At 45.9% G+C, this 12,500-nt stretch overlaps 1 protein-coding gene across 1 annotated transcript in view; it reads right to left on the bottom strand.

The window, feature by feature from the left end:
• The window catches only part of pard3ba (par-3 family cell polarity regulator beta a), a 133,695-nt gene that overhangs the window by 24,665 nt on the left and 96,530 nt on the right, over positions 1 to 12,500 (bottom strand). Inside the window, exons 20-22 of the mRNA XM_076724065.1 lie at positions 12,464 to 12,500; positions 11,881 to 12,171; positions 2,797 to 2,908 (exon numbers count right to left, since the gene is read on the bottom strand). The exon at positions 12,464 to 12,500 is cut by the window's right edge and continues 74 nt beyond it. Of these exons, the coding sequence (XP_076580180.1) occupies positions 2,797 to 2,908; positions 11,881 to 12,171; positions 12,464 to 12,500 (440 nt within the window). The remainder of the gene's footprint in view (positions 1 to 2,796; positions 2,909 to 11,880; positions 12,172 to 12,463) is intronic.

Genomic DNA, 12,500 nt, shown 5'->3' with positions numbered 1-12,500 from the left:
AGAGAAAACAGACAGAGAGAGGGGCGCAGTGTGATTGTCATAATTACAAGTGTGACCTATCCACAGACAGGCAACATGGGGAAAGGGTCAAATTAGAGACAGAGACAGACAGAGACACGGAGGACAGAGGGGCGAGAGGAGAGAAATGAGGAAAGGACATGACGTCCTCTTTGAAGACCAGGTTAAGCCACACACACACGCACACACACACACACACACACACATGCACACACACGCACAGACACACACAGACGCACACACGCACAGACACACAGAGGCAACTCCACCTTAAGATCGTGTAGATAGACGACCGCTGAAAGGATAAACAGAGACATGAATAGATATTGTAACCACAGTCTTTTATCCCTGCTTTTGTTTATGTCAGCTTAGGTTAGTGAGTTACCCAGGATCCACACACACACACACACACACACACACACACACACTCATCTTCTCTTTAAATCACACATAAACCACTCAGGGAGGGAGAATGGTTCTCCTGGCCTTGTGTGGAGAGGCTGAAAAACCTTTTTAACCATTCATGGCTGCAGAAACGGCTGAGCATAAAAGAGCAGTGCGGCACGGCGGTGGTGGAGGCGGCAGCTAAAAGGCTGATCACACAAGGCCAAAGCTAGCAAGTGAGCATCGCGCTCAAGTGGTCTGCATTTACGCTCTCCTCATACCACGCCGAGGGAGAAAATAGGTAAATGTGTGTGGAGTAATGTGCTGGTGAAAGTCCACTTTGTCAGCAGCGTGAACATAAACATGACTGCAGTCTTATTTTAGCCTCACGCTCACATTTCGATCAAAATTCAAGGCTGTTCTGGCGTAAATGTTACGCCTGCTAAGCATAAATGAGTGTCATGTGGCGACCACATCAGCTGACACAAACAGGACAAAGGCTGTTAAGACAAACTATTCGTGTCTCTGCTTAGTCTTTTGTAAGTGTCAACTGCAGACACCATGGGTATAAAATCAGCTTGTTTTTGGGGGGAAACAGAAAAAAAGTTGTAAAATAAGGCAGCAAAACACAGAGTTTCAGCGTGTTTTAGTAAAGATGTTTCATGAAGCGTCAGATCTCCGTCCCCTGGCAAAGTGATTTTAAGCCATTAGTGTGTTAATACAGCAACTACATCACATTTTCAGTGTTCTTCAGGCTGCCATTGTTACGGAAAACACATTTCATCATGTCGTTAGCTGGAATTATATATAGAAATGCAGGAAATAGCATACTTTCAGGTTTTCCTAAAAGCTTTCTTGTGTCACTGTCTCGACTCCCGCAACCAAACCAACAAACTTCTGCATTCGGCTTTATTCGTTTGGCAGGTGCTTTTGTCCAAAGCGACTCGCAGTAAGTGCACTCAACCTCAGCAGGAACAGGAAGCAGATGTCACTAAAAGTTGTAAGCTCTTTATTTTTAGTTTAGTCAATTAAAATATTCTCTCACAGTCATTTTTCAGGCACCCTCTTGTGTTCAATACAACAATCCATTATCATCTTTCCTTTTCCTTTTTTGTACCCAATATTACTTCCTGGATGTTCTACTGTTTTAGTGTTTCTTTTCTCACTATGTACTGTACGTGTTTGGGTGTGTGTGATTGTGAGTGGGGTGTTTCATTATCGGGCTCCTCAGGGGAGGAACCCACCGCTGATTTTTCCTGTGGACGCCGCTGTCAATTTTAGGGTGAAAAACAACAATCAGATCAGAGGTTGCGCCTCATGCTTGCTGCGCTTTAATTGCATCAGAGCTTGGGTACCGACTGAGTCACGGTGAGGCAAGGCAGAAATACGCGGCGCACGGGGATGTGAAATGAGTGATGAAGCCCTTTGGGCCTCAAAGAAAGCAGCCGTGGTGTGTGTCTGCGAGCGCCTAATGAAGACTGGTTCACAGGGCTTCATTGCTCAATAAACAGAGACGACAATAAGCAGGGAAGCGAGCCCAGCAGGAGGCAGGTTGTGTCAGGTGATTGGTTATCGGCGATGCTGTCAGTAAATCCATCCCATATTTCCCAGATGCCTCCGCTCCCGTCTTTGCTCTGTTGTGCCATTCGATGAAAAAGAAATCTACCTCTGAGGAAATGCCTCCGCAAATCCCCGCGGCCAGATTCAGCGACTCTGATTCGGATCAAAGTGTGATTTTCTGCATCCTTGGGCCCGCTATTAAAAAAATCCCATCTTAAAATGGCTGATAAATGGCTATTGATTTCCATGGCGAGTATGCTGACTTCGGGAGTGTACGGAGGTAAATGAAATGATTCCTCAGGCTGGATCAATACAGGTTCAGGGACATTTAGCAGCGTGGCTTGGTTAGGAGAGGCAACTACAGTGAGAGATTTCAGGCCATCGCTGTTCTTGACAAAATAGCAAAGAAGAAGAACAGGGAATGAGGTGAGGGGCGACAACAATATCAGAGTAGAAAAGGAAAAATGGAAAAGCAATAGGATGCGACAGAGAGAGAGAAGGTTGTGCTATAAAGCTAAAAGAAAGGGTGGATGGAAATGTCACCGGTCTAATAGATCTCTCCATAAACTAAATGAGGAGGAGAGCGGGCGCCGCCTCGGTGGCACACAGCACCTCAAAATGTTAACAAGAGAGCTGAAAATAGCCTGAGAAAGGCGCAGGGGGAAACAGGCTGAGCTCACAGGAGCGCTCTGGAGACACATATTTCCTTCACTTAGTCAATCTTTAAAACCAGTGTCTGCTGTGATCGTGCATTTCATTGTTGTTTTCGTGAATGTTTCGGGCGAGAAACCTCATACCGAAAACTGCAACACAGCCATCGGCATGCACACTCACCCGGTGCGGGTCGTGCTCCAGGACTCTGCGTCGAGCGGCGTCCAGCTCTTCGTAGCCTGGAGCGGCTCGGGCCTGCTGGTACTCCCGACGCAACCCCTGGAGGCGCTGATCACTGCAGAGAGACACAGATGGAGGTGTAAATAATGCCAGATGGTTAGCGTTCGGAGAGGAGCTATTACCTAAATCTCAAAGATTTGCGTAGGTAGGGTTCCCACGATGGCCTTAAAGTCAAATTCCAGAACTGTTCCAGGGTGAGCTGAAGATGGGGTGTGTTCACTTTAAGGGATGAACATTTTCACCACTGCCTGGGCTCAAAAAGTGAAGAAAGAGCCCGGTAAAAGATGGTGTGTTCATCTTCATTCTGTCTTCAATCCAGTGCTATTCTTCTGCTTTGCGGTGACAACCCCTGACAGGGCAGGAAGACTGACAGGCAGGCAGATAATATCCACAAAGCACTGCCTCGGAGAAGACATCAGCGCCTGAACTAAACTTTCTACAGGTGACAGAGAAAACCAAGGTGAGGAAAAATGGAACAAAAACAGTATGAAAACGTTTGATGGATGTGTCTTTTCACTTAAAAATCACACAGACTGAGTGTCAACACCCAAATCATCGCGCTGTACCCGACCTCTGCAGAAAGTGACCGAAAGGTGAAAACCTCAGCAACAAGAATAAAAAAAAAAAAAAAAAAGAAGGGAAAAAGTGGCGGTGACTGCCGGCACAGAGATAAGAACTCAGGACAGAATGGGGACAAAACTTAAAGAGAAACATCATCATGCTCACTGGACCTTAATGGCAGATAAGCTACACACACCTGAGAGTACAGAGCCGAGCACACATAAACAAGGCCGTGGGTGCACACAGACACACACACAAAAGGCAGCAAATAAAAACTGTGCGTCTGACTGAGCATAATCCTTCAGGATGTGCTACCAAAGTATGACACAGTGCTGTCGTTTATCTGTGTTTACTGGCTGCATTGGAAACAGGTATCTAATATTGACACTGATACGCTGTTCGTTCGCTATTTCGTCTTCAGGAGATACATACTGTACAAAAATATTCAAACAGGGAGGGAGGGAGGGGAAACACAGATGTAATCCGAGGAGGGGGGAAAAAAAAAGCAAACTTTCCCCCTCCGTCCTCTGCATCTGTAAAACTCAAACGCCCCCGAACAACTACACACAGGGCGGGCCTTTGTCCGGCACATAAACACCCACACGCAGCCTCCATCAAGCCGCCGCTGTGCCTTCCATTCTAATGGACTGACCTCCAGGCAGATATTGACCGAAACGGAGCAAAGGAGAGAGAGAGCGGGCGAGAGACACAGGGCAGACAGAGAGCTTCATTAGTGGAGTACATAGCTTACATGTTTAAGTCTCTCTTGCGACCCTGCCTTTAATTAGAAACTCTGGCTGAGGCTCAGAGTGTGTGTGTGTGTGTGTGTGTGTGTGTGTGTGTGTGAAGACAACCTCAGGAATGTGTAAAAGTGTGTATTTCTGCATGCGTATAGTTAATCCTTGTAATTTGCTATGTGGGACACACTGACAGAGCCTGTGCATATACCCACCCTGATTTAACGCAGCCCGCCTTTTATCCGACTCAGTGGGGACAGAAGGCTGAGTCACACACACCTCTGTGCCACTATGTTCATATGCGGAGCAGCTATTCTACACAAACGCGTGCGTGCGTGTGTGTGTGTGCGTGCTGCAGAATCCCTGTCGACGCTGAGGAGTCAATCCCGACTTGCTGCCGTGAGGGAAGAACTTTCCAAAAGTTTCCGTTGTGCTGTGAAACAGCAGCGCGGATGCTTCTGTTTGATAAAGACGGATATGTGAGGCGTGCGAATCGTTGCTTCTTCACACCGGTTTAATGGCTGGTTTCAACACACAGATCATCAATACTAATCTCAGGCCCTCCCCTTCACCCCCTCCTCCGCGTCCTGCTGACAACCTTGCTGTTAAGATATTCCCACTTAATCTCTTGTATTGTTTATTCATTCGCTTATGACTTCCTTTTTTATGACTCTTACTCACCCTCTGCCGCCCACCGGTCCCACTGCACGCACAAACAAACAAACGGACCCTCAGAGAATGGATGCACAGAGCCAAGCTGAGAGTTTTTTTTTCTTTTTTCACGCCACCCCTCTTCTACCGAAGCCATTAGCCAATCCCTGGGCCCATAATTAGGGCTGCCATTTTGATTGAGCGTGCGTGTCGCTCTCCAAATGAAACAACACTGTAATTATCTCATTATGCCGCGGCCTCCATCACTGACAACGCCAAATATTATCATATTAATGGCTGAAGACTGAGGCTGATTCTGGATAAAACATGGGGTGGTGGTGGTGGTGGGGGGGGGCTGTTGAGTAGCAGTCTGATGGGTTGACAATTCAGCAGGCTGCTTTCCAAACTGTGACAGAGGAGGGAAAGAGGGACACATCAGTGTGTGTATAAGTACACACATTTGCATGTGCTGTATGTGTGTGTGTGTTTAGAGGGAGACAGGTAGGCTCCCCTGTTGTCATCAGGAGCTAATAACTGCTGCTGATTGCCTGTTTGCAGGCCCGAGGCCAGCTGCATAAACACAACAGATCTAAGTTTAACAGCGATCTACGATTTTCTCTATAGAGGAATGTGACAGACATCAAGAAGCCGATCACATGTTAAGTCCAGAATACGCTTTTATAACAACCCTTTTTGCATTAAGTAGAGAACCAACGCAGGGAATAATCAGGTAAAGGATAACTCTGGTTTATTGCGTCTTTATTGCGAGATGGAGACAGCAGGAAGTCGTGAGATGATCGGACAGGTTGGAAACAAACCCCCCGTATGCTATACCAGGATTAACGGTAAAATTGTTCCCCAAACTGTCTGCAAATAGACTCCAACTAATCAATAAATCAAAATCTCATGTTGCTATATTAGGTAAACCGCAGAAAATGACAGCACTTAAGTCAGACATGTTTTACCTTCACATATCATATTTCATCCATATTTCAGAATATCTGACTATGCAGGTTGATCTGAGAGAAGAAAAAGTGGAGGAGGATGGGGGAGAGGGGGAGAAGATGAGGCACAGGAGCAGGAAATGAAAGATGCATCAGACGACAGAATGAGAGCAAAAACCAAACATCAACACACAGATAGAGACGGGAACTTGGAAAAGAGTGAAAGGAAGAGCGAGGGAACTGGAGTGAGAACAAAACCGTCTGCTGTATGAAAGCAAGCAGGAGAGAGTGTGTCAGAAAAGCAACTATCCTGTGGTGTTAGCCAGTGTGGAGGCAGACTAATTAGGAAGTGTGCAGTGCCGCCGGCTGGTTCGGCGACTTCGTCTTGCTGTGGCCAGCTGATTTAAACACAACACACTGGGGGGAAAAGCTCAGGCAGGCAGTTTTTTCCTTTGCTGCCTGCGTGCTGGAGGTAAGCACACATCAAAGTGCACGGTCAGTGTTTGGTTTCCCGGTGTTGAATTGAGAATAGAGTCGGACAGAAACTCAGAGGAGCTCTGAACTGGAAGCGATGGGAAAACAAAGCGGTTCTGTTGCCTCCCAAAAACCTTTTTATAGTCGGGCTGAAGACGAGTCTGTTATCACTTATTCTGAGGCTTGTATCTCTGGGTCCTGCCAGGCCACAGGAACCTGACCGAGTCAGAATTGGTTTCGTGGGTTTTGTAAAGAACAGAGGAGGAGAGAGGAGATCCACCTTGAAGCTGTAATGATGACTTTACATCAGAGGAGGCCTGAACACGACTGTTGTGATCATTTAGAGCAGCTCAGACTTACAAAAGACAGTAAAAATGGTCTGAATCAATGCAGCAGAGGCAGAAAAACCCTGATTCACAAGCTCCAAAAGCACTGGATCTTACACTTCCCATAATGTCACACTCAAAACCCAAAACCTCCAGAGGCACAGCTGTTCCCATGACTGGCAAACTGATCCTAAAATTGGTGTAATGCCCTTAAACATGGTGACTCAACAGTGCACTAATTTGGCTGTAATTATTGCTCCACATGTCACCAGATATTTAGTCAGTGTGTAGTTGTTTTTGTGGAATCATGGAAATCAGCAATTCAGTCACATATTGGTTACAAACAACACAAAATGATCATTCTTCTCTGTTTCCTTAGAAAATACTTGCAGTACTACTCTAAAAATCCTTCGAGCGAAACAGGCCGAGAAGAAAAAGTCATACTTTGGTTAAAACTGACGGCAGCTGATTTTAAAGGGCTGGGCGCCACCGCCTCACTGAACACAGCGCACCCCAGCATCTAACATAACAGGCACATTACTCACCACGTATCTGTTTTCTGTTATTAGACAAGTGCACAGCCATAAAAATCAAACTTGATTAACTCATAATCCAACACTAGCTTCCAGTAACAGCCAGTTTCCTGTGTGTAACTGACCATGAACAAAGGAAAGTCTGGAAGCTGCTTAAGCGCAAAAGGAAATATTTTAATTATTCAGATAGAGCACCAATAAACGATGCTTTAAAGGCAAAGAGAGACAAAAACTGGCTTAATATGCATGTGCTGATGAATAGCGATGTGTTGCTTTCAAGGGAACGACATATCCTCTCTCTTTGAGCTCTTCCTCAGGCAGGTGCTGTCTGACAACTAAATCCACAACAGACAACAGCACAGAAAAGTGAATTTCTGCATCTGCCTTAATGGGAAGTCTCCTCATATAACGTCAGCTCTGCACTTCTTTCACACTGTTTGCTTCCCGTCTCTTCTGTCTATAGGGGAATGAAACTGTGTCGCACCAAAAGGCAGGGAGAAAAGCATAACAGGAATGAAAACCAACGACATTCATGGCTTGTAAAGAGAATCAGCAAATCTGCATCCAAAAGCTTGTAGCTGCTTTTTTAAAAAGCCTGTCGAGAGCGATTTGAGAATCGGACTTTGTCACGGTGTCAGGTAAACTTAGAGGCGTGTATTCCTTGTGCCACTGCTTGAACCGTGGTAGAAATGTGGGAGCAAGCTCACTGATGTGTCACTTACTTGTCTTAGCTCACGAGCTCACCTTCATCTTCCTCTTCTGAGCACAATGGTGCATTTTACAACACACCTCTCTCGACTCTTTACATCTCTCCGCATTGGCCTCTCGCTTTTTTTCCCCCCACTGCTCTTTCATCTCATCTTCCCGTTTCTTGCTCCAGCTACAAAGACTGCCTTCTGGCTAATAAAATTTGACAAGCATAGCTAACCTTTTTTCTCCACAGGTCAGCCTCTAGCATAGCTCTAATCAAATGTGACGCCCATCACGGCGCACACCTGCCATTGAAGGCGTAATGAAAATGTCCGACAGTAAATTAGGGAGACAGTGCTGGGAGTCCACTGTTGAGGGCCTTGACAGGAAGAGAGGGGAGGGGAGGGGAGGGGGGGGGGGGGCACTAGCATGTCTCAGTTGGCAAAACTATGCAAACACACGCAGGCCACGCATGGACGCAGAGGCATGCAGACTTACTTCAAGAAACATCTGGATAAAGCTGCATTAGCATTCAGGATTTCACAAGCACACACACCACATCCACATGCATAATGCACACATTTCTTCCTCACACACACACACACACAGTAAGCTAAGACCCCTTATTACACCTCTGATTTTTTTTTTTTTTTTTTTTCATTTTTGTGAAACCCACCGGACCACACACAGCATTGTTGCTAGGTTACGCCGGGCTTCCTCTCAGAAACACTGCACGTGGGTGGCTGCGTGCGCGTCTATTTCGGACCGTGTGTGTTTATCTGTGTGCGTCTGCGTGAACGAAAGGCACGAGGGGCTGCGACCTCGCGGCGAGCTGCGTGTGTTTTAACAGATGTACCGACTTTGTGAATGAGCGCCTTTCGTCCAAGCCGCAGGTGGTGCGACGTGAATGGAAACAGTCGGCGGTGAGGGAGCGCGTGGGGGTGTGGATGCGTGACGTGAATGGGCGCGACCATGGGATACATGTGAGGTCACCCAACATGGCCACTGAGGCTATTTAAAGGAAAAATCTGGGAAGTTGGATCTTATTTTTGCAGTTTGGCCTTCATTTGAATGAGCTATGATTACATTATACTAATCAAAGCAACTGTTTAGAGCTTGAGCGAGCAGTCTGATGATGATCTAAAATCTATGAAAATGAGACCTGAGCTGGATTAAACTGGAATTATCCAAGTCTACAACAAGCATATTTTCATCTGAGGATTAATATACATTTAATGCATTACAGAGTATTTACATCAGGATGGCAAGTGTGTGATCCTGATGGCCTGAGGCTCTCTGATGCTGACCACGCTGCAGCACTGCAGGCAGGGGCTTTTGCTGCATGTTCTGCCACCTCTTGCTCCCCTTATTTCCTGTCACTATCAGTATCTGTGACAATCTGTCATATAAATCATATAAATGTCTGAAAAAGGAAAACAGAGGAGCTCTACGGCGGAGAAGAAAAGGCTGTCTCAGGCTTCGGCTACACAGCCAGTAATTATTACAAAATATTTCCAGGCTTATCTTTTAATTACTGATTGCTAATACATTATATACCTCTTAAAAGCTCTGTGCAAAGGTTAATAACAAGAACAACGAATATACGAATGCATGTTTTTTGGCGGCCACTTTTTAGTTTAATTACGTGAGTTTCTAAAAACCAACATGTGCAGTGTGACCTCGCTCTAACAACATTATCAGACATTTATTTCTGCCTTTCTTTGTCTCCAGAGACTCCCTCACACAGAGTTAACAAGCCAAAGAAGGCCCCTCATCCATCATGCTAATGCTAAAGACTATCTAATATACATTACGAGCAAAACAGGGGAGGGAGAATGGACAAGTGACACACCGAGAGTGTAAGGGAGGCAGAGGGATGGAGAGAAAGTGAGGGAGAAGAGGGAGAGAACAGGCTGGTAATGAAGTACCCACCACTAGTGGATGAGAGCTAAAGTGGTCTAACAGATCTGTCAGGCTGCTAGACTGTGGCTAATTATCCCTCCTCCTCTTTTGTCTGCATCCTCTCCTCTGTCACTTCTTCCCTCTCGAATTTACTCTGCCTAACACGTTTTCTCTCTCTCTCTCCATTCTGGCTCCGTCTTTCTTCCCTCTTTCTATACACTCTTTTCCTGCTTTCTCTTTTCTCTCCGTCCCTCCGTCTGTCACTTCTTTCCATCCCCATCTGTCTCCTTTCCATGTCCAACCTCTCCCTCGCTCTGTATCCTCTTTTTCCGGATGAAATTGGGTGTCTGGGGCTTAGTTTTTGATTTGCAAGTCAATAGTAATTTCTGTCAGACAGTTTAAATTGAGGGAAGTTTTAATGTGGCCTCTATTATTTCATACGGGAAATGATACATTTGCATTACAATCTCCTCTAGATTTTCTCCTTTTTCCTCTCACACATGCAAAACTGGAAGCAAGTTAAACTCAAAAACTTCAGCAGTAATAATATACAATATAGAGGGGGTGACAACACTGATAAGCAGTGTACTTCTGCAAGCATTAACCCTCCTCTTACACTGAAACAGCTGACTCTGACACCTGTGCTAAATATTAAGTTCTGTTGATATTCACATTTTTTTCCAAAGATGTTTTGTCATTGTATTACCTTGAATTGCCTGAGCCTCCACAAGTTCTTCTTTACACTTAGTTGTGGCTCTATTCATGTCATAAAATATGAAAAACATGTTTATGATCATTTGAAAGCCATGGGGAAGTGCAGCACTGTGCAGCAAGACAATGATGTCATACATACAGACAAAGCAACAGAGGAGGTTTCTGTGGCCAAACATGATGTTCTTAATGGGCCAAGGGAGTCACCTGACCTCTCTCCAACTGAGCATGTGTGGCAGAGCATCAGCCGTGACGAAGGACTGTGCTGATATCTGTCTGTAGAGGACTTCAGATGGCTAACGGCAAAGGAGTTCCACTACATATTACAAATAATGCAGTTATTCATGATTATTATGGAACTTTTTGTCTCTTAAAATTTAGGATGATGTCCAAAAAGGGCTTCAGCTCACTCACGATGTGGAATCTAAGACCCTTAAACAACAGCTGAGAGTTAGCACTTCCTGTTGTGCACAGAGCAAACAGCAAAAACGCATCACGGCCACGCCCTTTTTAACCTCACTGTATATGCATTCATATACATAATTCATCGTACGGCATCCATGAACGCCTCTGAATGTCTCCAGTAATTCCAGTTGTACTGATTTTGCATTCATACCTGAATCAGGAACTGCTTTTGCATCGGCCTACGAGGCATTAAAGGGCCAAGTGCGAACAGACGAGGATGCAGCTGGTGGCCTGAGAAGTGTGGCGGCTTGGAATTCAAACAACACTGAATTGGAGAGAGGGCTGAGCGGAGGCAACCTTGTGCTTTCTGGGATGTGTTCTGCTGCACCTGCACTCGCATTTGTGTGCATGTGTGTGTGTGTGTGTGTGTCAGTAGGTGAATGGGTAAGAAAATGAGACACAGGGAGAGAGGATGTACTATTTGAACATAGGGCTCTGCAAACAGTATATCCTATAGTTGGACTGAGACGCCCAACTGAGCCTTTAGCAAAGGAAGGGAAAAACATGCGAAACTTTAATATTTCTCCATATTTTAAGCTCGGCAGTAACACAAACTAACTTTTTGTGCATATCACTACCCAGTTCTTTCTATGAAGCTTATGAAAAAATCTAATTATCAAGTAGAGATGATGGTCATGTTTTCAGAGAGTTTAAAGATTCACAAAGGTCAAGATGGTCGCAAACACAACAGAGGAGGAACATAAATCATTCATGCCATTACTGTACAAGTGTGTGTGTGTTCCTATATGAGGTGTGTAACTACAGTGTAAGCATGCACTCATGGTTTATGCATTTTCTGGCTTGGCAGACCATGAATGTAGATATGTGCAAATACTCCCTCACTCACGCTGGCCAATCGGCGCTGCGTGACCTTGTGTTTACACACCTGCACACACAACTTTGTGTGTCTACACAGATCTGCAGACGCGAAATGCTACACACGCATTTCAGAAACACATATGTATGACAATACTGTACCGGTCCCCATAAGTACAGTATATAAATGATTAAGCCCCTCCCTCTCCTCTCTCACCTGTCTGCGTGTGTTTGATGCTGGTGCTGTGGAGCAGGCGGGGGTCTGGACTTGTTGACCTTGGCGTAGAGCCCATCCAGCTCCTCAGAGGAGACCTGAGGCTGGTTGGACCCCCCTGTCAGCGCTGCAGGGGATGGTGTGCGGCTGATAAACGTCTGGGGCGAGGGTGGCTGGCGGAAGTTGTTGATGCGAGCGTAGTTGGGGTCGCTGTCGTCGTCTTCCACGTCGGGGAGCGAGGCCGGGTCTGGGGTGGCGTGGCCAGAGTGGATCTCGGCGTAACGTGGATCATAGCTGTCAGACGGGAGGGGATGAGGTAGTTACACATGGGGACACACACACACATTCAACTGAGCAGTTGTTTTGCAGGACTAGCTGGGTGCATGTTGCTACATCAGGATGATTCACAACTTGTCAGGTAAGCTGTCAATCAAAGCACTTTACCACACTGGCAAATGCTCCTCTATGATTGTGTGAACTTTCCGGCTCTTTCAGCTCTTTCCCGTGTTGTAAATCCCTCTCTTTTGACACTCTAAGCTGTGAAAAACCAACACACAAACGTATTCCTCCCACGTCTGATTCATACCCGTCTCTGTTGTCAGGGATCCTGTCCAGCTCCTCTT

Source organism: Chaetodon auriga, chromosome 23, assembly GCF_051107435.1.
Source record: "Chaetodon auriga isolate fChaAug3 chromosome 23, fChaAug3.hap1, whole genome shotgun sequence".
NCBI classification, from domain to species: Eukaryota; Metazoa; Chordata; class Actinopteri; order Chaetodontiformes; family Chaetodontidae; genus Chaetodon; species Chaetodon auriga.
This window is presented reverse-complemented; position numbering and strand designations above follow the sequence as displayed.